The sequence below is a fragment of the Lingula anatina genome, chromosome 6, assembly GCF_051362555.1.
Source record: "Lingula anatina isolate TDL-2025a chromosome 6, LinAna3.0, whole genome shotgun sequence".
NCBI lineage: Eukaryota > Metazoa > Brachiopoda > Lingulata > Lingulida > Lingulidae > Lingula > Lingula anatina.
The window spans coordinates 16,519,455-16,545,792 of record NC_141772.1 but is presented as its reverse complement, the minus strand read 5'-3'; the positions used below and the strand labels follow the sequence as shown (position 1 = coordinate 16,545,792).

The window sequence follows — 26,338 nt, the reverse complement described above, 5'->3', positions numbered from 1 at the left end:
TACTATGCATGATAAAAAAATTGCAATTTTTCTTCTCAGCTTAATGATAACATTTTCTTAGGTCCTGGTAATGAAATCACATGCATCTGCTTGCCTGGTTTCCATGGAGACGGCATCCATTTTTGCCTAAGTCCCTGTGATGTTGCCAATGGAGGTTGTCATAGTAATGCTACATGTAACCATGAAAACGGAGAAGTCACATGTACTTGCATGTCAGGGTATCTACCACTTGGTGATGACTGCGTTTCTGCATGCCATTTTGAAAATCAGAATTGCCATGAGAATGCCACTTGTCATTCAGAGGGTATGTAGGCTTTCAGTATTGGCTCGATTACCATGAATATCCACTGGTGGGCATAGAAAATCCACTGCAAGAATGGGGGATACAAATATGCTTGATTTGAGGGACTTGTATAAATTGGAAGTAAGACATTGGTTTTGGAAAAGCTCCTCCCACCAGTGTGTATCATCTTAGCACTGCCGTTTGTGCTTTGGATTTGGCATATGAGATAATAGTGGAGATAATAGGCAGTAGTAACATAAATTGTTGCATGTGCTTCATAGCAGCTTTCCCTTCCTTCTTGTTTATGCTATTGCTTAAAAAAGGCACCAGGAACCAGAGAGTACATGAAGTGTTACTTAATTTTTGTTACTGTGAGTACTTCTTAATTAAGTAGGCTTTACTGGGTTTAATCTTGATGTTGTTTAAATTGTATCCTCCTAGAGTACTTCATTGGTTTCATAAAAGATAAATGACTATACTAAAAGATTTATGCATTCACAGGACCTGACAACAGAGTCAAGTGCTCATGTTTACCTGGTTTCCTTGGTGATGGCTATCACTTTTGCCATAACCCTTGTGAAATTGACAATGGAGGTTGCCATGGTGATGCAGATTGTGTAGTTCAGGACGGACACGTCGTGTGTGCTTGCCCAGTTACAAAAACCTGTTTTGACCTTTGCACTTATAACAATGGTGGCTGCCATTCCAATGCTGAGTGCATGGATAAAAGTGGAAGCGTAACTTGCTCTTGTTTACCTGGTTACCATGGTGATGGATATACATGCAACACCCCCTGTGAGATTCTTAATGGAGGATGTCATGTTATGGCTACATGCAGTTACAGCAATAGCTCTGTTAACTGCAGTTGCATTAGTAATTACATTGGAGATGGCTATAACTGTAAGTCAGTATGCGATATTAAGAATGGTGGTTGCCATGCAGATGCAAGTTGCCAGGCAACACCAGATGGAGTCAAATGCACTTGCTATCCTGGGTACCATGGAGATGGATATAAGTGTATGTCTCCTTGTGTGGTGTTTAATGGTGGTTGTCATAAATATGCCAAGTGCAGCATAACAAATGACTTCGTGTCATGTGTTTGTTTACCTGGTTACTATGGAAGTGGCTACAACTGTTACTCGCCATGTGAAATCAACAATCACACTTGCCTACCTGAAGCAAAATGTAGTTTTGATCAGCAGGTCAGTGACAAATATTTAAATTAACTTAACTGAATTTCATTTAAGCCATTAATGCTAAATGTAAAGTGCTTATAGATTTTAGTGAATTGTAAGAAAAATAAGTTATGTAGTTTGAAAAGTTATTTTGGAATTTTATTGGTTAAATAAAATGCCAACACAATGAAGTTTTTAGCAATAAAGGTATAAGGATACAATTAATTTTTATTATTTTACAAGTTTTTTTCTTTTATTCTTTATATTAAGTATATAGTTCATGGCTGTTACCAGTACATGGTATGATTTTAATTGCAATTTAAAAATTGTAATAACCAACATGTTCTTTGAATACAGAAACAAAGCTACAGGTGTAAATGCCCAACAAATCTGACTGGAGATGGAGTAACCTACTGTGTGGAAGATAAATGCTTACAACAGAATGGGGGTTGCCCACCTGGGGCTTCTTGTTCAGTGGCATTGAGTATAGGTGAAAAACTATCTACAATTGAGAGAATATTCCTGACACTATTTCAAATTACAACTTCTTTAAAATTAAATCTAATGGACCAGCTTGTACAAAATACAGATGTTATAGATATGTTTATAAAATTTTATGATGATGGATCAGTCCAGACTTGAAATTATGTTTATCCTTCAAAACTTAATTAGGTTGATACAAAGCCCCATACTAATTAATGTACCCTAAACATACCCACTGTAATAATTATGAGTTGATGGTCTTATTTTAGATGGAGCCTTGACAACTGGACATGTGCAGTGTACTTGTAAAGATGACTTTGTTGGAAATGGCACTATCTGCAATGGGGATATCCTGGACACATTAAACAGACTGAATGAGACACAGGCATTTTACAAGGTTTGTTAACCTAGAAAGTGTTGACGTGTGGATGTTGATCCAGGGTGGGGTTGGATTTAGGCTGAGAAAAATACTTGGATGGGTGTGTGGAAAGAGGTTTAAGGCCTACAGTGACAATACATGTTTATCTGTACTGCATATAATACTCGTCTAGGGACTGTCACTGAAGGAAATAAAGTAAGACTAAACGGTAAGATGTTGGAAATGCTGTCACTGAAGGAAAAGAAAAAGACTTCTTTTTATATGTTTTGCTGAAATGCCAAGTTATTCAAAAAATTTTACAGCTTCGTTTGCTAAATTCTCACTGAATTCCCAACAGTCAATTACAGCTTATTATTTAGTTGCATTGTCATGGAAATTCAGTTTTATCATACTTTATGTATAACATGCCTAGTACAGTGCATAATTTTCAATGTTTCTATCTGAATTCCCCATAAACTTCTCATTACCTACTGACCAATAATATAAAAGCCGACGTATTAGAAAATCTAAAATAACCTATGGTCTACAAACTCATAGTTTACCACCATATTGCAAATATGAATTCAGCAAAGGTATATAGGCACGCTTGAAATATTAATTTTAATTAGTTGCAAAGCATTTCTATCAAAAATTATCTACAATAAGGCTGTGAGTTGTCTCTTCTGCACTTACAGTTTACGACCCCATTCCCATAGATTTTAGGTCGATCTATCCCTGTGGGGAGTCTCACTAGATTACTGTCAGCTTAGCCGGCTTAAGCGTCTGTCCTGCCTACTAAAAGCTGTTAGGGGGTAATTAACTGTGGTGCGCGCTCGGCTGACTGCAATTTAGCGTGAACCCCCAGGGAGTTAGGTTGATCTAAATCTAAATCTCTGGATTGATCTAAATCTCTGGGAATGCACCCTTAGAGTAATAACTTACAGCTTATTCAGAACAGATGAGCCACAGACTTTTTGATCCATGGATTAAATAGGGCCAACCCCACATAAAAGGTAGCCGCTCATAATCCACTGATGGTCTCCTGGCCTCCACATGTGCTGTCCCTGCAGCCAACTAGTAATTACACCTCGGAGCTGAGGTTTAATCTGCTCAATTCAATAGTGTGTGTGGAGGCAGTGAGAATATCATGGATTCAGCAGCTTTCTTCTATGATGGGTGGGCCATATTAAGTCCGCGGATCAGTACGTAAGTCTGCCGATCATCTGTTTTGAATGCACTTTTAAATATTTGAAAAAATGTGTTTTTCACTACCTTGAGTTCCCAATGTACAAACTTGGTATCAGCTACTCTTGAAAACTGTGTGACAGGGAACTTCTGCAGTGTGGTCACTGTGCTCAGCTAATCCAATTACCCTTTGAAGTTTTGCTGGGATGCTAATCCTGATGTTTTGTGGGGCCTGTGTGGCTTGCATGTTGAAGTAAATCCTGAAACATTTACCCAATTTCCCCTCACCTTTGGTTGAACAACTGAACTTTTAATCAAGCAGTATATGGATAGACCTATACTGTTTTAGTAGAATGCATTAAATAATTGATTAACTTATGAGACAGTGATGGTCATTCTGCCAAGATTGGTCACTGTAAGGTTGGCTATTGACCATGGGCACTGACCATAACTTCTAGAGAGATAATAACATGATTATCATATTTATACCAGTGTTAAGTTAGTCATTCTTAATAAACTTGTTACACTATGAAAGTGTTTTTTTCTTGGTCTCTACATAGGATGATAACATAAAATTATTCTTTTGACTTACTTACAGACAAATAACATTTGTCAAACATTGCATTTCAGTGGTGGACTGAAAAAAACAGAAGTTGATAGCAGTTATTTGTCTCTAAGTAAAGAATAGTTCTATTTTATCAAACTTATTACACTTCTACTTATTTTTTTAAAATAAAACCTACCTTGAGCTTATTCTGTATCTAAATGATTACCTTCCTTGTATTTTACTTCATTCCTTGAAATATTCTTCTGTATCATGGTTCAAAGCACTGAAACATATCTATGGCAACATCTGCTGGCATGTGTCCACTTAAATAAATGTACAATGTAGTATATTACAAGTAACTGCAATGAAAGCCTCATTGACAGGCATGGAATCAAATGGTTCCCTAAAATGACAGGAAATTAGTTACTGAATTGGAACATCTAGAACCATCAGAAGTTATTGTAATGAATTTGCTAGAGTTGGTATAATTTAATATGTTGATAATCATTTTAAGGTACTATTAACTGCATCAAGTACATCACAAGAATTACAGGAAATGGTGAACTCCCTAAAAACTGGAGTGGGTAATACAACAGTATTTGTACCTTATCGCATATCAGAGGGAAACTTTAGCCAAAAGGTAAATTGCATGGAAATGAGCGAGTGCTTGCTAATGCATTTAATTTATCAGTAGGATGCTATTATTAGTTTTATCCTAATTTGAGGTCATTGTCAAATTTCCAGCATACTAGTATGCACAAACATAAAATTCTGGACATTTTAGAGAATACTGGTTTTTGTTAGGATACTCACTCTTCATTGCTGTGCATGTTTACATTAATTTAAAGAAAACATTTTGTAACATTAGACAGGGGCCGTTCCAGATATATTTTCTGACAGTCTTCCAAATTATCTTTGTTGATCCATCCTCTATTTTTGACCATCTTCCGACAGAAAAAATAGATACCCGTCTATGTAAACTTAAAAATCCGCCCCTGTTAGAGAATATTGAAATGGAATTAAAGGCAGAGAAGTGAATTTTTTATACCACTGTGAAACTAATTTTGTTGGAGATCAAATAATGGTATTCAAATATACCAATTTCAAAACTTCAAAATCTTGATAGTAACCCTCCCCCCAAAAAATGCTAACGAATAAATAATAAAATAATCAATTTCATAATTTTGATTTAATTTGCATAGACAGTAATTATGACAACAGATGGTAATGCTTTTTTTTCTACAACAGACAGCCCCAATATTTTTTGGGATATGGGGTTTTTAATCTTTTAATCAGTTGACATTGGGAAGAAACACACTTTAAAAAAATATATGATGGAATTTTTCATACACACAAAAAGTTCATATCCTTTATTGTACAAGAATTACACCAGATTTGTTCATTACAATAATATGTATTTTACGATAATATGATATTGCAATATTTTTCACATAATTTATCAAGGTGTTATTGGCAAGCATATTTGTAAGAGAAAAAAAGTACTATTTACATCATTTTTGGCTCAAAGATGTGACGGTATGTCATTATATCTAGTGAATACACAAGTATGTATGTAAAGATGAAAAGAAATGTTTGAATTTCCTAATCGAAAATATTCCCTCTTCCCCTCCCCTCCCCCCCCATTTTTTTTCTAGGTATGCATACGGAGATAAAAAAAATTTTAAGACTGAAATGTTTGAATTTAAAAAATCACTAGTAAATGCTTGATACATTTTTCAAAGGCTCTGTCTACTGCTGCATTAAGAAACCACTTTGTGACTGGAGCAGTGAATTTGGATGCTGACCAATTTAACAATACAACCCTAGTGTCTTTGATTGGCCAGCAGCTGAAAGTACAGTTTAAGAAACAGGTGAATGAGTTTATCTATCTATCTATTTTATTTGGGGGATGACTGATGCATTTTCACTTTAATAGTACTTAATTTTTGTTAACCAAAATTCTAAGATGTTAAAATTTTAGTGGTCTTTACACCTAGAAATCTTTGTTAGAATGTCCACAGTAATGTTCCCAGCTCACTTTTTAATGTGGTGCACCTTTCAAGCACGTGCCATATTGGTGGTACATACTCAAGAGATGACCTCCTCTCTGAACATCTGTGTGAAAAGTTGGGGAGCTTAAAATCATGGACTATATGTTTCAATGTAGTAGATAAATATGCATTTATATCTCCTCCATCCCAAGATAGGCAAGATGCCATCATTATAATAGGCGATTCCCAAAATAAATGACAAACAGTGTATTGGTGGATTCATTGATAGGTAGTCAGCACGTTGAGGCCTCTTTTATTTATGCCAGTCCCAACTGAAATTTTATAATTTTATAATTTTATAATTTCAATTTTATGTCCTGATTTAGATTATTTCTTTTAAACAGGGTTTCTATGTAGATGGTATTAGGGTGGTTGAGGCAAATATACCAGCAACCAATGGGATTATACACATAATAAAACAACCACTAGAGCTGGCACATATTTCAACTCAAAAGGTAAAAAGGTCTTTTGTATCCTTAATATAGGAAATTTTATCAATAATATTTTGTTCAAATGATAAGAAAGATATTGATAAAGTTAAGATCATCCAAGAAAGCCTGAAATGAAGCTAGCAACACTATGTAGCTTTGTCGCATGAGGCTAGAAGAATGTAAGTGTCCACCTTTTTAGCAATGCATGTGAAACTTCATGCACACAGCAAGTAGTGCTACAGTAAAAACATCTGTGATGTCTTTTTAGAAGGCAATACAAGAGTGGCTCGCAAAATATGGTGAATTTGTACTTTTGTATAACATAGCTATCAGAAAATATTAATTTTGTGGATATATTCTCTCAGCTTTTACCTATTTGTCAACACAGTGCATTGGCCAGTCTACCATTATGATTATTTCTGACCCCACCCTCCTCCATATCCTGTGAAATCTTGCTCTGATTTTAAGTCACAAAATTTTTGGTTATCTTGGATGATCTTGCTGCATTACACAAATTAAATTTCATTCAGATAATTGGCAAAATGTGAATAAAACTATTGTAGACCCATGTAAATGCATGACCGCTACATTTTTGTGGTTGACAAGTAATTAAATTAGTATTCCCAGAGCGGTCCATTATTACAGGTACATTTATCAACTGTTATATGTGTATTAATTATGACAAAAGATCTATTTCAATTAAAATTTTTACATAGATTTGTAACGTGATTGTGTAATAAAAAGGAGAGCAGAGAGGGTAAATTAATACTTTGACTAATCAATTCATCTATCTTACATTGTCAGGTACCTGGAGGAGAGCTTCCTACTGCAGGATCAGTAAGTAGAAGTTTAGTTGACCTAGAGCATAACTTTAAGAAAACCTACAAAAATTCAGAAAAATTAGTAAAATGTGCTGTGACTCTTTTCTTAGCATATTGTATTCAAATTCAGAATCTGGGAATGGTCATCTGTAATGTATGTGCCATATGTCATAGATTATAATTGCTGTATATTGAAAATGTGGTAAATGGTCCATTTCGGTAACTGATTTTTTAAAATGTAATTTTTTATTTAAAGTTATGTTAAAGTCATTAAGAAATGCTTAACTTCATTGGCTTTATATTCGACCTTTGTAAAATGGGGTGCATCATTCGTTCCATTTCATATTTTAATAATTAAAAGTTTTGGTTCATCTGAACACATATCCTTCTTAAACTACAACTTTGCCATGTATACACATATAGATGAGTTACTGTATCGTTTCACCAGAGTACCACACTGATAGCAGAATTAATTGGAATTATTGTGGCAAGCATACTAGTACTGGCAGTACTTGTTTTGGTGTACAAATTCTGGTGGAAAAAAAGTGGAAAGGTGGACATCTTAATGAGATTCAGAAAGGTAATATTATTTACACACACACAATTAACTTTCTTTTAGAAAAAAAAACACCTTGAAATTTTCTTCAAAATGTGCAATGGTTCAGTCAAAATCCTTTTGAACAAAATGTCAGTATCTTTTTGAGTCTTTTTCTCATAAAAAAAAAAAAAAACTTTGGTTAAACACCCAGTGCTTAATTGCTTCTAATAATTTGTTTTTCAACAACAAGATTATCCATTATCATAGTGCATCATTAACTGTAATTTTAATGAGGTATTATTTTCAACATCAGGATGACAATAATCTACTGAAGTATATTCAATATGATATATCATTCAGGAAGGCGGCCTTTTCTTCGAGAGATTTACCCACCTCAGCGAAGAGGAACCTCAGACTTCCAGCAGCCACGTTAGTGAAAACTTTGACAACCCACTTTATGATGTACAGACACAACAAGTGGTGCTGCAGTAAAAACTTTCTCAAAATTGAAAGTAAATGATGCATCAAAATACGTGAAAATGACTCACAAAAGTGAAAGATTTCATGAAGATACTTATCCGTTTGTTAATTGTTTTGAATTGTAGTTGGAGAAGTTTCTGCATTTATTTACAAACCCCGTCGACAAGATTTTTGCACAGACAAATGAATCGCTGTACTTAAGACAGTATACATGTCATCTTCTCTCAACTTCGTATTTCTGCAACAGTTAATAAAGACTTTTACTTTTCTTTTTGTTGGTTTCTTACTGCTCTTTTGATAATAACTATTATTATTTTTGATCTATTAATTTTAAAGTAAATTTTCATAATACGCTTATTTTCTGAATTTACAAATTTAAATGGGGGCACTTTTAAAAAATGCTTTTCTTCTACCCCACTCTCTATATTTCTTTTAAGTAACACCATTTTATACATTGTTAACCAAGTTAACAGCAATTTTTAACATAACTTTTAAAGGTTTATATAAATACTGACATAAAACTAAATATAATATTGTTTATTACAAAGTAAAAAATATTGTTTCTATAATACAGCTATTTAAAGCCACCAAGTATCATGGCTAAGTAACACCATTAACAACATGATCTTGTTGCCATTTTCAAGACCAAAAAATGACATCTTAAGAATTGTAATAATTTTCTTAAACAGAAATAGGTCTACATTTAAGAATTCAGTCACTAAATGTAAAAAAAAAAAAAAAAAAGGGCAAGGACAATAGTCAGGCTTTATAATGGATATAAGTTAGTAAAACTAACCTGTGCAATACTTCTAACTCTGAGCCAATATGCTATTACCTTTTCACTGATTCAACATTTCATTGAAATTTGGGAAAAACACATAATACATCTTATTCAGAACAGTAACTGTTGCGCTTGTCTGATTTCTGTCCTGGAATCTGTTGAAAGCCTGACGTGTTGGGAAAAGCCCAATGGCTGGAAAAAGTTATCAACTTGCAATGACAAGCAGCAACGTGCTGTCTTAATTAATCCCGAAATCTTTTTTTTTTTTAAACCAAAATCACTGATGACCAGCAAAATATGTCCTTATGTCTCATATAACATTGCTTTGGCATCCCTGCTGACATCAAGATTAGCTTCACTAATGCACTCACTGATTTCATCAATGAAGCCCACAATAACAGTAATGTCTCATATTAGAAAGTCTTAGTTCTATGTTATCCTGTTCTGAGTGGAGGTGAGACCAGTATCACTCCATCTCCTCTTACAAACAGCATAGGGATATTTCTCTTTGTGGACTAAAAAACAGAAACGGTCAATTATGTAATTAATCTATCTCAATTAAGTAGCAGCAAGGATGCAAAGAACAGTACATAAAAAGAACAAATTTTACTTAAAGTGATAATAACTCTTCGTTTTGGCCAAAAAATGAATTTTCCTGGAGTAAACAACAATTTTCCCATACTAACCAATGGTTAATGAATCCATTTTTACATTCAAAGTTAGTCCCTGGTTTTTTTCTAAAAAGTTTGGTTTTTTGTTAAAATCTCTTAAGAGGTTTTAACAGAGTATAGCCATCAATGGAGGTCACGTGGTCTAAAGACAAGCTCAGATATCAGAATAATAGCTATAACAGCCGTTTTTGTGGGAAAACAGAATATATAATATCTTTATGAGTCACTCACTATGTTTTTATTGTGAAATACAGATTTCATACGAAGAGTTATTATCCCTTTAAACCATAGCCAATGTGAGCTAAAATCTGAACAAATGCTATGAATGACCTCTAGGAAGAAAAACACCAAATGGCAGAAAAATTCCTCTATTTTGCATTCATGAGCCGACTTTTAGACAAAATATATAGAAACATTATTTGAATTTATTGACAGAACTGCTTCCCAACCAAGTTCTTAGAGTAGCATGTTATCAGTAAAATTTTTAAAAATTTTCATTTCTGCCTATAAATGACTCTCTCCCATTATACTTAAATAGTAGTAACAGCCAAAGGAAAAAACAATTAAAAATAGAAAGTTCATAATGCTGTAACTGTAGTTAGACTATACAGCATAATTCAATTATCTTCTGATTGTACCTTATAAATTTCTTCATATGTTTCCTCGTCTATCTCAACTGTTGTCACGGTTTCTTCCACCTCTCCAAGGATCATGTTTAAATGTTGGTCATATGCCTGAAAGTGATTGCAAATTATTTATAAATTTAAAAATGGCAGCTATCAATTACTGGCAATCGAGAAATGAATGAAAACTGTCCAAAAAAAAAAAAAAAAAAAAACTTTACTAATGCTACAATTATTCTTATTCAACACAATCACTTGAAATAAGCATAGCAATAAAATCATAATTTCTTTTTGTCTTTAATTAACTCTGTTGTTTTGTTGTCAATACACTTTTTTTCGGATATTACACATAAAAAAACTGAAGATAAAACATTCTTTTTTCTACGGGCGTATTACTTATTTTTCAATCTAAGTTTAACATGATAAGACTCACATGTAGCCTTCCTCTGAGTTCACGATCATTTCTCATCTTAACATAAATCCTCTCATCTAAACTGAGTCTTATCAGATCCAAGGGCTCTTCCACAGTGTTGGCTGGGGCTTGCTGAAATGCAGTAGGTGATAAAGAATATAAAATTCTGACGTAAGTGGTGCAAAGAATGTATTTATCCAACCCTCAGATTGCAAATTTAATAATAATAATAATAGAATCAAGTATGAACAAAATTCCAACAAACTATCGTTCCAAATGCCAAAAGTGTAAAGTATTCAACAATATGTCAAGATGCACTGACATAGGAAATCAGTAAAACCATTGACATTGTAATCTTTTATTATAACCACTCGCAATATAAAGCTTTCGGAATATGCAAAGTACCCAGTACGTAATAATCCATTTACGGCCATGATGCCATCATGATGATACTAGTACATGCATGTGTGTCCTACAATTATACTGATTTCAACTTTGTTTTCACCATTAAAAGGGGGTTTGATTTAACAAGGGGCTACTTTACACTTAACTTTGTTCATAGCGAAAGTGGGTCTACTGGCAAAAAAGGCATCTAAAAATAACACGCATTTAAGTAGCAACCAAACGAGAGACGCACGTTGATTTGTTGCAAATGATATAAACAAAACACGAGGCCGAGGGGGAGGGGGTAAGAGCCGGTATGGTTATTTTAGGATTTAACGTCAGGTAATTCGGCTGACAATTGTTCTCTATACCCTTGATACATTTTTTTCATTTAGGCCCATGTACTTCGTGGTCAAAAATGCCCTACGTGAGTAGAAATACACCACCAAATTGACGCATAAAACACGCACCTGCTCTTGGTCGTCCGCCATCTTGAAATAACTGTGCTCTGCGGGACAGTTTTCACAGCATATGTATTTTTCTTCGCATTTAAAGTCCCATCATTTGTTATTTAAATACATTATAATAAACGCATTTTTTTAATAGTTGGAAAAATATGTAGTGTAATATTATACATAAATTTAAAAGACTTATTTACGTACAAATGCTCCCAAGTGCGCGGCTGTTCAGTCTTCAGTTTCTTCCATTGCCGCCGGTTTCGCATTTGATTGATTCTGTTGGGTAAGTAGTAAGGGCGTTGTGTGAAGAAACATGCCACGACTTCGCTCATTGAATGAAATTGATTATTTAGCCAACAGAAAAGTTCATTTCCTCTTATAAATTAGAAAATAACCCCTACATTCTTGAATACAATCACAAAATCCATTCCCCTTGCATACATTACAATTATTGAATTAGAGTTTTGAAAAATCATATCATGAGTAAATTGTTCCAGGGTAAACATGGCCACGCCAAGTCCCTCCACACCTGCCAGGTACCGTCTGGGCAAAGCTCAAAGACCAGAGGTGGAGGAAACGATGAAAAAGAAAGAGACTATTCAGCATTCAAAGACGGCATTGCTCTGGGGAATGGTGAATTTTATTATGGCCACGGCTATGCTTTTTGAGTTGTGAGTGGATTAAATAAGTTTTTTTTAATGATGAGTGGGTCTAGAGGGGGGTGGGTGTGGGGCAAGGATTTTAAATGTTAATGTGCAACTTCAGATTAAGGCAAAGCACACTGGTTCCCATAAATCTGTTGTGCTAGCAGGATCGAACTAACTCCGAGGGGATTCTTGATAAATTGCATTCAGCTTAAGCGACTTAAATGTCTGTCATGCCCACTGAAGCTGGGGGGGGGGGGGGTGTAATTAACTTTTGTTTACGCTTAAACTGAATGCAATTTAGTGAGAATCTCCTTGGAGAGAGTGGGTATAAAGAATGATAGAGAGAATTTTTGACTTTATGGTTATAGAATGATTTAAATGATATATATGTTATGAATTAAGAATTTTTAATGGTGGATATGATGTATTTTTTAAAAAGGTTTTTGGGTCCTGTGGCAAGAAGTTTGAATCTTACTCATCCAGTTGTGTGGTATTGTGGTAAGTTTTAACTTAAATCTTTAACTTTGATTTTTTAAATAATTGTAAGATCTGTCCTTTTTTGGATTTGACTTCTCATTTGACTTCTCATTTTTGTAACATTATGATTCTTGAGGAATATATGTACATGGAGTTAGTTGGCAGAATCAATTCATGATTTGTGTATTTTCAATTTTTTAGTTTATATGTCCAGTTTCATATATGTGCTAGTATTTGTCTTGAAACACTTCTGAGATAAGTATGTGAATTATTGGTCACTTACTATGTACATCACTACCTTTTCAGAATGTGCCATAGCAGCTGTTTTTACCTTCAACTTTTTGGTAGATTTCATCAGTTACTTGGGACCTGCACTTTCACCTAAACCTGTAGAACTAACAGAGAAGCAACAGAAACTTCTGGGAGTGAAAGACTCAGGTACATTTTATTTTCTAATTTGAACCTAGGCTCCTTCTCCACGATAAGACTGGCTCAAAATACAAAACAAAAAATGGTTTGAATATGATTTACCATGGTAATTAAGGAAAAAGTGATGAAGTTTCCAGGTAAATTAAATTCTGCTGCATGATGGTCTGTCACTAGTTGTAAAACTTTAATTTTTTAAATTTCAGATCCAGGGTTCAAAGTGTCCCCAGAGAAAGTTCCATCATCTGTTTCTCCAGATGGAACCATACCCTTCTCCCCCAGTAATGTCAGCTTTTCCCCTGGGAGTAGCTTCTCCAGCCATGGCAGTGGGTCCCCGGGGTCAACAAACACCACAATGTCCCCCTCACTTTTTAGCCCATTGACCCCCATCTCACCGCTGAGTTCCAGCTATACCTCTCCATCAAGTCCTGGTCACGTGACCTACCATAACCAATCACAGTCCTTTTATGGAAGCCCAAGTACTTCCTTTGGAAGGGTAAGCTAATCACTGCAACTTTGAAGAAGCCTGCTCATTTGAATAGAATATGTGAGAAATTTTCTTTCCCTTTACAGATTCATTTTCTTTTAGTTTTGATATGCACATAATGAATACAGAATGTTTATTTTTATATTAAAATTTATTGAATGATGATAAGTAAAATAGGTTAATGATTTTTAACAATGTTTGCTTTTGGAGATATACATCAAAGGATAAAGCTGAAAATATTCAACATAATGCAAGTTGTATGGTCTCTTCTGACTGAGGAAAGTGATAATTGTTACATCATTTTTGTCAAAATATAGATATTTGATACTTTAATAAAGAAAATGTAATTTGACATAAAAATTTTATTAGCATGACCAGTGATTACAAAAACGTAAATAAATACATTATAGAACATTGTTATTTCTCCCACAGAATACCAGTCCATACACCTCTATGAATACTTACGGCCTGTCAGCACTGTTTCGTGAGACACCAGACTCTAATGGATTGATGCGAAGGGCATCCAGAAACTCTCCAAGTAGGGGGTCAAAATGTTTTATTGTATATTCGTTAAAACTGTAATACACCTATAGTAAATGTGGAATTTTTAAATTTTTAGATGACTTTGTACATTTATGGTTGAAAAAAAAATAAACATGCTCTACAACCCCTCGCAGAGTAAGTGTAAGTAAGATTGTGCCTGATGTGATGCTTTCAGTATATACGATGTGCTATTTTCCATTTTTACAGTGAGTGCAGATAATGTAATCTCAGATATGGGATCTCTTCGTCAGTATCTTCAAGAACAGGAGGAAAGAGAGTTCAAGTCACAGCTAGGTAATGGAAAGTAATAACACACATCAAAATTATACATAAAATATTCCCAGAAGAAAGCTAGGTTTTGGAGTAATTTTGTTTAATTTACTGGGCTGCCACTGGCACATTAAAATTTTCTCAATAAGTGTAAAATTTGAGTTTGCTCTTGGGAACCCAACAGGTCCAGAAATGGGAAAGTAAGCCAAACAGCTGTAATTCTTGTGATAAGTAACATATTTGAATATTGAAAAATCATTGAAAAGTAAGCTATTTTATATGATAGTCACTTAATGAAGATAGTTGTAGCATGCTTTAATACTGACAAAAGTATCACACCCAATATGTCAGTTCTTTGGTGAAAGTTCCCTGAAAAAAATGGAAACTGCTTTAATTTAAGTTCTCTTCTTTTTCCACGTTCAGCTAGTGACTCGTCCCCCAGTTCCGGCCCCTCTTACTGGAACTTTAATCGTTCTGCCATGGACTACACCCCTGTGTTGAGGAAATATCAGTACCAGATTGCCAGCAGATCTCCCCAGTCTGCCAAGAAACGCTCCTCAGATGATCCAGATCACCCTGCTAAATATACGGGAGATGAAGTGAGAAGCCTTAACTAAAATAGAAACCATCTGAGATGGGCCAAAGTGTCACAATCTGGTGATGATTTCAGGGAGTTGGGAGAGTAGTGGGGTCAGAAATAGTGTGGTGCAATAATGAATATAACCAAATAATTTGTTCATAACTATATCTGTTTTTTTTTTCTTAATAATAGCTTATTGCTCAAAAATCTTGGCTTTAAAAAAATTATATTTTTTCTACTTGTATTTTTTCCTAATGCAAAACTATATTTTTTATTCTTAATGTTAGGAATATTATACTGTATGTAGATCCACTTGAAAATTCAGATTTTTGCTAAGGAGAGAAGGAGGGGAAGGAAGAGAAAATGAAAAAAAAAAAAAGAATGTTGAAGGCATGACTTGATTTTATTGGTGACTTGATTACATTTCAGGTTTGGCTGAAGTTGGGAGTGTCAAGAGAAGAATTGGACTGCTGGACAGAAAATCTACGCAAGGTCTGTCAAAGTTTGAGATGAAACAGTTCATTTCATATGATTTATAGTTTAGGTCACCTTGCTTCCTCTTGGGTTGTGTAATAGGTTGAATGCTTACTGCACTGTCAGAATGCCTTTTTTATTCTAACAACTCTCAGGAAACTTAATATGTACAATTTGTACAACTTATGATCCTTGAGATAAAGTTGTATTTAAGAATATGGTTGTTGGACCTGGAGAGTTGAGAGTACAGTGTTCATGTAAACATATCATTGCAATCAACTGAGACTTTCTCTTTTTGCTGACTTAGGGTCTGGGTTATACAGTCTTTTGCACTTCTGAAGTGTTTAGTACATGGTGTTTCTAAAGGGTGCTGATATCTTTGATGCAGTTGTGTTAATAGGATCTTCTGATTTCTTCCAGTGGTTAAGCCAGACTATCTTCAGGAGACTGGTGACTCAGATCAATGAGATTAACAGAGAACTAAGCAAGATAGGATGTGAAGATATGCAGATTGGAGGTATGCTGAATATAATTATAATATCATATATATTTAGATTATATGTATGACATTTTAGAATTGAAATTTTTCTCAAAAGCCGTCCTTAAGCTAAAATGGTGAGTTTGTGATTGCAAATGTCTTCTTTCTGTTATTCAAAATGAAGCAGATGTTAAAGGGTCATAGTAGTGCTCTGCATTTTAAGTAAACTATTTATATTTTTGATATTCCAGAAGTGAGTATCTCCACACTTAAACAGTTGGGAGTCACCAAGAGCCAGTATGTGCCCACCCTGAACACTGTGATTCCATTCCTAGAGGTCACTTCAAAACAGGAGTACTTAGTGGAGAGGATCAAAGGTAAGCAAATTATTGTGGTTCTGACACAACAATGATTACAGTAATGTGCCATGAAATTCGAATGGCTCTTAGAATTGGCTGTCTGAAGTTCTTTTGGGCACATGAACTTCATCCAGTTAACCATTTGGCATGATTGTGATTTTTGTGAATTTTGTACTGTTTAAAAATTTGCCATTGGCCTATTTTCAGGCTCATAAAAATCTATGAGTTGGCATTGTTGCCTGTATAGTGGTAATGATAAAAATATGGAATTATTGTATGGCACATTACATAATTTTGTTTTCTGTTTGCATAATGTAGAAATTGAGATAAAAGTTAGTTGAGCTAAGTAAGTGCACCAGTTGTGCTATCGCAAAATTTGACACACTGAGGCTAGAATTTTGCACTGTTTTGATATAATATATCAGTTGTCATTGAGAATTGTAAGATTGAGTATGGTTATTTTTATTTGTACTAGTGTAAAGCAATTGTTTATCAAGACTTATTTTATTTCACTTTTAATTTATTACACCCAGAACTGGGTAAGGGTGGCTGTCTCAGTGACTTTAACTGGAATGGAGGTTGTGATGTCAAGGGAAAACCCTGGGGGGAGCACCTGCCAACTGACTGTGCAGTAAGTATCACATAAGTCTTTAATTTTAAAATTAAAACTCAACCCAAAATTTTATGTTTTAATTTACTTCAACAATGTATCCTTCATGCAGAGTAGCCTTTTTACTTCATTTGTTCTGATGTTTTTTTAAAATATCTTTATTTCATAGTACATTTATTAATAATGAATTTATTATAATAAATATGAAACAAGTTTTTGTGCTTACGTTTCTAGATAGTGATGCATGCGTTGTGTAGCTACATGGATTCCCGCCTTCCTCCTCATCCAAAGTACCCAGACGGCAAGACTTTTACCTCAGAACATTTTATCAAGACACCAACAAAGCCAAGTATGTAAGATGTGTGACTACACCGACTGCGAGACAATGTTTTTTTTCATACAATCTGGTGATAATACATAATGAATTGGGTTTATTATGTCACAATAGTAAATCCTGCATCCATATTGCAACTGAGTTGTGTGCAATTATGGAAGTGCTCACTTCCAAGAGATTTTATTTAAAAAAAAATTTAAACTTTATATTCGTAAGCTTTGTGGACTTGCTCCTACATATTGACACAATATTCCGTGTGTTTCAGATCTGACAAAGAAAGATCAGCTACTGTTGTACCAGACTGGCATCAATCCCCCACATTACAAAGTCATCAATGGAGATGACACTTGGGATGTTGTTAAGGTAATATATGATGTTAAATAAACTTACCCATGCATGGAATAATGGATAATTTGAATTATATTTTTATTTTATATTGAATTTAAAAATACCAAATTGTTAACAGCACATATTCAGTGACTTGATACAGAATCATATAGGAATGTATAGAATTTTAGAAGACATAATAACCATGATCTTTGTAATATCAAGCAATATGCCAATTTGATATCAATTTAAATTTGTGGCTTATATCAGTGCTGTTATTAGAAAGTCGGGGAGTTTTAGTTATTTATTGGTGCAATATTCAGATGTAGGTTATATTTTTTATATCTGTTTCAGGGAAGAAATAACATGTTCCATTGTATTTTACTGTTTTTACATCATATCAAGACGAAAGAGCATGGGATGCTAGGGTAACTATACTGCAATCCAGAATATTTTTCATTTTTTATCTCTTGTCCAATAAATCTTCTTTATAGAAATTACAAATTTATTATAACCGGACAATCATGTTTTACTTACTAGTTTATTGTGTTCATTTTACATCATTCAGTATTCATAAATTGGATGTGATTATAACCATTAAGGATTTTTGCCCTTACATTTGATGCAATGTTAGTATACACATTAAGATTGCTTGATTTATTCATGTCTTTACCATTTGTTTTCAGGAGAGTAAACCTAGGCATGTCAGGAATCAACATTCTTTGGGTTCTAGATACATCATGACACTGGCTGATGGATATGAAAAGTGAACAAAGCCAAAAAAAAAAAAGCTTGAAAAGACATGCTTGCATTATCTGGGGCTCATTAGTGCAAGCAATTTTGATTCTGTGGATAATGATGCACCCAGAGAAAAAAAAGGAAATCATTATTTATCCAAATTGCCATCTTAAAGTTGTAGGTGTATTTCACAGCAAACAGCAATTAACACGTCTTAGTCAAACATATTCAGATGAAATAACAAGAAACAAAAAGAGGCACAATTTTTACCTTGATCATATTTTTTTAAAAACAATTTTAGGAATGTTATATTATTTTTTTGTCTTTTTGTGTGTCTCAAACAGATCCTTCAGCATACTGCAAAACTGAAGTTAAGTATTGTGGCTTAGTAAAGCAAATGTAATTGGACGTCCACTTTGTAACTGCTACATCTGGCTGTGACTGTTCCTGGTCATGAAATAAATTTTTAATTTAAGTGTTGGTCTTTCCTTTGTTTCACTATTTTTCAGGCTGATAGGCATACATATTACAAACACCTGCAATTGTATATAATTAAGTGATAAGAATTTTTTAAGCCAGAAGAAATGCTAAAGTATTTACACCTTAATTAATATAAGTAGGCATATTTGATCCTTAAAAATAAATTTAAAAAATAGATTTGAAAAAATATTGTGAACAAGCCAAAATTTTAGTAGGAATACCAAGTTTATCAATCCTTAACATTTGGTAGTACCTTGAGAAGACAAAAAAAAAATACTAAAACACTCAATTTTACATAAAACCACATAAACTCCTTTCTTAAAACATTTATTACATAACATTTTTTTTTGTTCTATTTAATATTAAATCTATGTTAACTTGTATATTCTCCATCATAACAAACATCAGTGTTGGTGTGAGAATGGACACTTGGCTTGGGTTTGTTCTCCTGTTGTGGCTCTCTCTGTCGGGTCATGCACACCATCGTCTAGGTGTGATGTCAGGCACCAGCAAAAGTCCTCATTTGTAAGTTTGGGGAGGACACTCCACTGTTGCATTCTTGGAAGATAACTGATTCAACACTGTTCTTAGACTTAAAGGCACACAATGTAGGATTTAAAATGCATAGTGAGTACATGGATGGCTTCTTGTTAAACTTTTCTAAGGACAATTAAAACTTTTGAAAGAAATATGTCAGATAAATGGCCTTAATAAATAGCACAAAAAAATAATTATAATCACTGCCCCCTGTCTATCTTCATACAGTTTGATAACAGCACTAATCATGGCAAAAGTATCATGGCGAGTATCAGGAAAGACATTAAATGTTGGCAAATAGGGGGAAAATGCTGTTTACCCCAGGATAATTTGTTAAATACGAATTTTGGCACGGAAAACCTGGTTTGTGTGCCTTTAAGTCTAGTAAGTGCAATCGCATATTCGTATGATGGAAAAATATATCACCAATGCTGGATCTCCTCCCGCGACTCTGGTAGCACCACAAAAGGGTTTGGTACGTGCCAGTTCCATTCAGAATCAGAAATTTTGTGTTGAAAAGGTGCTTCTCAGCTCCCAGCTCCCTCATCCATTGAATAAGACTGTTTATGAGTTTCCTCAGAATTGCCAAACTTGTAAGTGAGGTCAACCTCTACATACCTGGACACTTTTCTGTGAGGTTTAAGTTCTAATGTTCCTGTAATTTCAGTGTCCTGTGCTACATCTTGTGTTTCCTTGGTGTACACTATGCACTGCTCCCAATGTGTGGGTCTGGAAATTGATTCAGTGTTATTCTTTATAATTCTTTATAACAAGTCTTGTTATATTTTTAAAAACAAAATATCATACCGACATCATTTTCTTATAAACCAATGCCTTATAAAGAATCACAGGTGAGATGTACACTCTTTGTGCATGTACAAATTGGCAAACTATCTTGTGACATCTTGTGATATCTTAGTCATTGCCAAGGCGTCAATCTTATTCAGTGGACTGACAAATCATGTGTATGAACTGTAACTTGACAATAAGTGCAAGTCGGCACTAACACTGGATTTTAAAATTTAAGATCTTAAAAGTCACATAAGCATGCAGGTTACAAAAACTCAAGTACCCATCTTTCACTTTTAAGTATGATAAAGAATATAAGATATTTTAAACTGTTTCTATCTCTTCAAGAAAAACTGTCGCGTGCACTTACTCGGCATATGGGGAGGTGGACAGTTGAGAGTGATCAGGGAATGTGACGTCAAACCATACAACAAACCCACACACTCTGGAGTATCCAAAACACTTGAACTGGAAATTGCCCTGTGAAAAAAAGTGAAAGTAGTGCAAACTACGTACTTTTTAACAGTCTAAGATTTTACTTTGTTCTCTGCATAAGAATATGTATACACTTAAACCTGGATGATCTAAAAAATAGGAAATTGCTCCTCAGTCTTATCACAAAAAACTTAACTCTTACGAAAGTGGAAAAAATTATCTCGGGTGATCTAGAAATATAAGAAATACCAAAACAAATAAAGCCTTACAGAAAAGCCATGACTGCATACCTTTAGAAAGGAATTGACTAAACCATTAAACATGTTAAATATTGATTTCATTAGTTACTTTATTTTCTAGTTGAAGTTATTAAATGAAACAAAGAACTGCCCTTATAATGATGATTAAAAGTTTTCCAATTTCACAAGGTTTCCTGTTAGACACAATAATATACCTTAACACTGCTGAGATCTTCTTCCTGTACAGTTTTCAGATTAATGTTACACACTTGGCAGGCATGAGCTTGAACATTCTGAGGGGGCACCAGCTGAACATGGACCACATCTAGAATAGGAAAATAAACTAATTATTTTTTGCTAAAATATTGGTTTCTGATAAATAAATAAATAAATAAATAAATAAATAAATAAATAAATAAATTTCTTCATACCTGCATCTACAAAGGTTAACTTAAAAACATAGCTGACCATTATAACCAACAATGGTGTAACTGAAAGAATGAGTAATGAACCAACCAATATATTTCCCTAGAAGTAAATCATAGCATTCAAGGGATGATGCAATTTATCATAACTTTACTGCTGATAAATTTCTTTTAGTGGAATACAAGAGAATAAAATTTTATCTCACCTGTGAGGCATTTCCTTGCATACGCCTGTAAAGATGCCATCTCCACTCCGTACAATGGCCTCATTTCTTCCCAAAACTTTAACCTAAAAATCAAAATCTAATTATCATTAAAAAAAATTATCTATAATATATTGTGGTCTTGATTCTTACAGAAACTTCAATCCAAAAATTAAAATCTGTTTATCAAAAAGAAAAAGAAAATGCCTATGGGTTGATATAATCAAGACAGGATAAGACCATTGGTATTGTGCCAGATGGGATTTTTACACTGTGTCAGGTTGGAAAATACAGAAAATAGATTGTGCTGATTAAGAAGGTGAATGCTATCTGTATTTTCCCCATCAAACACAGTGCAATATGGAAAGAAGTTATAGAAGCAGTTTATTTATCATGACAGTGGCTTGTACATTCATAAAGGAATTTACAAAATCTTCACAGGCTGCTCTTTAGTATGTTATGCGCAGGACGTTATACTGACCTGTCTCTCAGATCTTCACAGTCTCCTAGAGGAGCTATAAAAACAGACGCCGTGTTTGGAAAGAGAACACCATTCTAAAGAAACAAAATCAGTTCTTTCAATTTCACCAAGCAGATATGTATAGGCATGATCATATATGTCTAGGGGCTTCATGAGACTAACTCATAATTGGTCAAACTTTTCACTCTTACACATTTCACTTAAAATATATGATTATATCATGTAATCATGTTATCCAAGTACTGTATGTGTATTGTATGTGGATGATATGTAGAATAGATAACCCCTAAATGTCACTGTAATTTATGCATTTAGTGCGCATGCTCAATAAACTTATAATCATTTGCTCAACTTAGTTTTTATATCATATATGAATGAAATTTCAATAAAAAAACACTTTTCTCTTGATAAATTTGCTGTATAAAAGAAGAAACAAACTTACTTTTTTTAGCCACTTCTCCCTGGCAAATATAATGGAACTCAGCATCCATTCATATACTAGGAGATATCCCTAAATTTTGATACAAATGCGTTTTACAAGCATATATGCAAATTGTGAAATATTGAAAAAAAAAAAAAAAAATGACTACAGAGCTGCATTTCAAATTTTTTTAAATATCAAATAATAAACAATCTTGAACCTGACCAAAGTATTCTTTACTATTATAGAGTGTAGTACAAAAAGCTAACAGTGTCCATTTTGTCCATGACTTAATTTTTAGAAAAATACCAGTCAAAATATGTCTCACCTACCATCCACTCACTTACAATCACATCTACCATCTCTGGTAGTTCAATATCCTAAAAAAAAATTAAAAAAAAAAAAAAAAATAATTATTAAAAAAAAAAAAAAAAAAAAAAAAAAATATATATATATATATATATATATATATATATATATATATATATATATATATATATATATATATATATATATTTTTTTTTTTTTAGATGAATGGTGTCACTGCAATGGTCCAATTCTAATCATCTATCCACATAACACTTACTTCTGAACAACTTTTTTTTGGTTTTACTAGTAACTCTATAGTAACCTATAACAATGAAAAAGGTTAGATGTTTTACTTCCTACTGGTTTGTTGGTAGAAAATATATCAAAACCATATCTATAGAATTTTCATAAAACATTTCTACAATTTCCAATGGGAGAATTTTTTCTTTAAAAAAAAGAACCTTAAATTTATCCTCAAAATTCACTCTGTTTACACAAGTTGCATGCATGGTGTCCTACCTCTATTTTCCCCTGTATCACTGATACCCTGTCCTCAACTCCATTGCACTTAATGACTAGCTTGGCCTGCTCAGCCATGGATGATGCCTCAACTGCATACACTAAAAATGGGAAAAGTTTAGTACTGAACACATAAGTCTACTGTTGAGAAGCTAATAAGTAGACTGAATTTAAAAGTTTTAACTTGATGTAATGACATGTTTATCAGTCAAGAAATACTTGTATGTTGTAAAAACATATTTAATGTCTGGAGCCACTTTCAAAAGTGCAATACTCTGTATTTTGTATTGACAAACTATTTGTTAGAGTTGGTTTTTGTGCATGATTATAGTGTTGATAATTTATATAATTATAGACTGATATATAAGTAGGTTAATGATCCTAATCATCTTACCATGCTTTGCCCCAGCTTGTGCACAAAATACACTTAGTATACCTGCAATAACAGATCCAGCACTATTAAATTTATTTTTAGTCTGAATGACTTTCACTATGATAGCATGTTATCTTTTTTTATTTATGGTTCACTAACTTTCCTATAGTCAACTTTGAATGAAGTTGACTTAATTTTTGCAGCTATTTGAACAATATGATAATTGGCACTGAAATTGATACTTATTGTTATCCAATGAGCATCCCTTCATTTTGGGTTAAATATTTTAACTTTAATACCAGTCTCCCATTATCACACTGTTGATGCACACCCACACATGCGCACACACCTGTGCCTGCTCCCACATCTAGAATGACTTTGTCTTTTATAGCACCACTGCCAAATATTGCAGATCTGAAAATAAAATATAAGAAATGGAATTCTTCATAGCATATCTCAATCTGATTTCTTTTTTCAATATTTCTCTAATATTTCAAGTTTCATAAACAGGTATTTTATAATTAGCTTATGCTAAATTTGTTATATGAAAACGAGGGGGATCACCTCTATTTAAACGTTTTTTCAATTCATCAAAATGCTAAGAAACATATTTTGGGGCACCAACCTGTAGGAATTAGTCCTAGCAGTATCCCCCAACATGGTTTCATGTATAGAGATGTCCCCATAGGCCCTGGGAAAAATAAGCAGTCATGTTTAGTTACTTGGCAGTAATATACAACAAATATGAACTGTGATAATAGTGAAGGTTTTTGGATGAACAAATGGAATGGATTTCTGTAGTTTACTGTGTAATCATACTGCAGAGATACAAAAAGTATATATGCTAAAAAGAATACACATAATGTAATTGTTTTAAAATTTTATTTGACCCAGGTACTGTACAACTGCATGCAATTTGTCATTTAAGTACTAGTCCTAGATACAAAACAAGCATGTGGTATACAAGATTATAATATATATTATGACACACAGTAAAACCTATCAAAATCATAATTCCTTACTATAATTATCCCACGGCTGGAACTTCAAACAATAGGATATTTGCATTTGTATTTCATGTGAATAGTCAGGCCTGTAGCCAAAGGGGGGTGGGGGGGGGGGGGGTGGGGGTGGGAGGGATGCAGCACCATTTGAAGTACCATTTTCAGTGTCCTTTTTGCAGGGAAAAGTCCACTCTGGCTAAAATTTGATCTAGGTACAAGTACCCTCTACCAGGGCGACTGATAGATTTTTTTTACAGATATTCACAGATATGTCTCTAGATAGATAGATGGTCATTTTGGTTCAAACTCACCCTGTTGAGAAATCCCATGTGGAAACAATTATCTCTGTGCGCGCGCCAAAGGCTTTGTACTCGCTCTGCATGAGCTGAGCTTCAAAACAATGTGATAACTGCTTGTTATGCAACCAGTCTAAGGCTTTTTTATCACAGAAGAGCAAGTGATTAAAGTCAGAGCAATTACTGTCTTGATTGCTGTCACGCAGACTTAGACTGGACCTGCTAAGTGGCAGTGCCTGAGCAGTTATGCAAACAATTACCAGCCATGTAATCAGCCTTGAGATTTCTCAACAGGGTGAGTTTGAACCAAAATGACCATCTATCTATCTATCTAGAGACATATCTGTGAATATCTGTGAAAAATCTATAAGTCGCCCTGGTAGAGGGTAAGGCACAAGCAAGTTTCATACAATTAAGTTAAAGGTTCTCTTTTACAGAAAAAGATCCCCTTTTGACATTCCTGGGAGGATGCTTCCGTGCATTAAAAATGCAATTAAGCTATCTTTCAAGAACTGGCCATGAGATAAATATTGAACACTCATATATTACATGTACTACTATGAATACTCTGAATAATACCTGAAGTAAAACCTATCAAAATCAGCACTGCCGTCAGCTTCCTCATTTGCACTTAGCCGTGGCCTGAAAAATAATTATATATGTCAATAATAATAAATTATTAATAAATCCTTATTAGGATCATACTTATTACTGGAATCAAAAGTATTTTACCAGAATCAAGTGTTAAAGTACCAGAATCAACCGTATTATATAAGTTATAAATATATTCTGTCAGAGCATCAACAGGTTTTCTTTATTAAGTCTTAAATTCTTGATACTGAAGTTAACTTAAAAAAAGATCTCACTGGGCAAAAAGGCACTAAAGTTATACAACTGTAACAGTACAATTTGTTTCTGATGTTTGACATATTGCTACTATTTTAAAGGGCAAACAGTGCCATTTAGTACAGTTTACAACTATGATTCAGCTGGTCAAAATTCTAATTTGAAGAGGGGGACCTTTGGTGGATCAGGATCCCCCTGACATCCCCTAAATCCGCCAATGATTAGTATCAATACGTGACTTCGTTAATTTTCTCAATAAATACAAAACTTGATAAGTTGACCTGAGACAGACGCCTCGAACTTGGCAAATTCCTTTATCACACAAATTAAGCACATTACTTCTTCATCAGCTCACCGTTTTCTTCTACATGCCATGTTCACACAAATTCGTGATTACGCTGTGACTATGTCTAAAACCAATGCATCTACTCAGTAGACCTTCTAGCCTAATCAGGGAGAATACACATGCTGCTGAAGGAGCGGAACCGGAAATCTACTCCGCTTGGATCGGATGCAAGCGTTTTGCCATTTTCACGGCGGTTTCATCATT

At 33.9% G+C, this 26,338-nt stretch overlaps 4 protein-coding genes across 8 annotated transcripts in view; 2 read left to right on the top strand and 2 right to left on the bottom strand.

The window, feature by feature from the left end:
- The window catches only part of LOC106155140 (stabilin-2-like), a 112,607-nt gene extending 103,986 nt beyond the window's left edge, over positions 1-8,621 (top strand). For 3 of the 4 annotated variants that reach the window (XM_087014556.1, XM_087014557.1, XM_087014555.1), the window contains 10 exons: positions 62-304; positions 785-1,485; positions 1,816-1,948; positions 2,211-2,338; positions 4,546-4,671; positions 5,774-5,902; positions 6,427-6,537; positions 7,318-7,350; positions 7,783-7,914; positions 8,233-8,621. In XM_087014556.1, coding sequence (XP_086870682.1) covers positions 62-304; positions 785-1,485; positions 1,816-1,948; positions 2,211-2,338; positions 4,546-4,671; positions 5,774-5,902; positions 6,427-6,537; positions 7,318-7,350; positions 7,783-7,914; positions 8,233-8,364 — 1,868 coding nt within the window. In that variant the 3' untranslated portion in view covers positions 8,365-8,621. The remainder of the gene's footprint in view (positions 1-61; positions 305-784; positions 1,486-1,815; positions 1,949-2,210; positions 2,339-4,545; positions 4,672-5,773; positions 5,903-6,426; positions 6,538-7,317; positions 7,351-7,782; positions 7,915-8,232) is intronic. The other variant, XM_087014558.1, reaches the window with a different exon arrangement.
- Positions 8,622-8,874: 253 nt separating this feature from the next.
- Positions 8,875-11,840, bottom strand: LOC106155143 (U6 snRNA-associated Sm-like protein LSm3). The gene is made up of 4 exons (XM_087014567.1): positions 11,694-11,840; positions 10,861-10,971; positions 10,443-10,538; positions 8,875-9,648 (listed from the first exon to the last, which is right to left on the bottom strand). Exons 1-4 carry the CDS (start codon positions 11,712-11,714, stop codon positions 9,568-9,570), a joined length of 309 nt encoding a protein of 102 aa, XP_086870693.1. The 5' UTR covers positions 11,715-11,840; the 3' UTR covers positions 8,875-9,567.
- A 5-nt stretch (positions 11,841-11,845) lies between these two features.
- On the top strand, positions 11,846-18,906 carry LOC106178618 (transmembrane protein 209-like). Its single transcript, XM_013561880.3, has 16 exons — positions 11,846-11,964; positions 12,179-12,352; positions 12,768-12,826; positions 13,112-13,243; positions 13,438-13,727; positions 14,151-14,256; positions 14,469-14,555; positions 14,955-15,130; positions 15,541-15,603; positions 16,006-16,102; positions 16,315-16,440; positions 16,956-17,053; positions 17,267-17,381; positions 17,632-17,729; positions 18,048-18,121; positions 18,380-18,906. The coding sequence occupies exons 1-16, from the start codon at positions 11,888-11,890 to the stop codon at positions 18,435-18,437; spliced, it is 1,830 nt and encodes a 609-aa protein (XP_013417334.2). The 5' UTR covers positions 11,846-11,887; the 3' UTR covers positions 18,438-18,906.
- On the bottom strand, positions 18,422-26,313 carry LOC106155139 (protein arginine N-methyltransferase 6). 2 transcript variants are annotated; one of them, XM_087014565.1, is made up of 13 exons: positions 26,144-26,313; positions 25,522-25,584; positions 24,268-24,333; positions 23,992-24,056; positions 23,664-23,705; positions 23,270-23,370; positions 22,774-22,821; positions 22,463-22,531; positions 22,021-22,094; positions 21,543-21,625; positions 21,127-21,236; positions 20,608-20,717; positions 18,422-20,177 (listed from the first exon to the last, which is right to left on the bottom strand). In XM_087014565.1, exons 1-13 carry the CDS (start codon positions 26,161-26,163, stop codon positions 19,976-19,978), a joined length of 1,053 nt encoding a protein of 350 aa, XP_086870691.1. In that variant the 5' UTR covers positions 26,164-26,313; the 3' UTR covers positions 18,422-19,975. The 2 variants fall into 2 exon arrangements, with proteins under 2 accessions (XP_086870691.1, XP_086870692.1); XM_087014566.1 differs by having other exon boundaries at positions 26,128-26,268.
- Between the last annotated feature and the right edge of the window lie 25 nt (positions 26,314-26,338).

What these genes read in the sequence shown, in the direction of transcription:
- LOC106155143 (XM_087014567.1), bottom strand. Translation starts at nt 11,714, where the DNA reads ATGGCGGACGACCAAGAGCAG. An exon ending in TGGCGGACGACCAAGAGCAG is followed by an intron (nt 10,972 to 11,693) that starts GTGCGTGTTTTA and finishes ACTGCATTTCAG; the next exon opens with CAAGCCCCAGCCAACACTGT. An exon ending in AACTCAGAGGAAGGCTACAT is followed by an intron (nt 10,539 to 10,860) that starts GTGAGTCTTATC and finishes AATCACTTTCAG; the next exon opens with GCATATGACCAACATTTAAA.
- LOC106178618 (XM_013561880.3), top strand. Translation starts at nt 11,888, where the DNA reads ATGCTCCCAAGTGCGCGGCTGTTCAGTCTTCAGTTTCTTCCATTGCCG. An exon ending in TCCAGTTGTGTGGTATTGTG is followed by an intron (nt 12,827 to 13,111) that starts GTAAGTTTTAAC and finishes CTACCTTTTCAG; the next exon opens with AATGTGCCATAGCAGCTGTT. An exon ending in CTTAGTGGAGAGGATCAAAG is followed by an intron (nt 16,441 to 16,955) that starts GTAAGCAAATTA and finishes TATTACACCCAG; the next exon opens with AACTGGGTAAGGGTGGCTGT.
- LOC106155139 (XM_087014565.1), bottom strand. Translation starts at nt 26,163, where the DNA reads ATGGCATGTAGAAGAAAACG. An exon ending in TTTGATAGGTTTTACTTCAG is followed by an intron (nt 24,334 to 25,521) that starts GTATTATTCAGA and finishes TATTTTTCCCAG; the next exon opens with GGCCTATGGGGACATCTCTA. An exon ending in AAGATCTCAGCAGTGTTAAG is followed by an intron (nt 20,718 to 21,126) that starts GTATATTATTGT and finishes TTTTTTTCACAG; the next exon opens with GGCAATTTCCAGTTCAAGTG.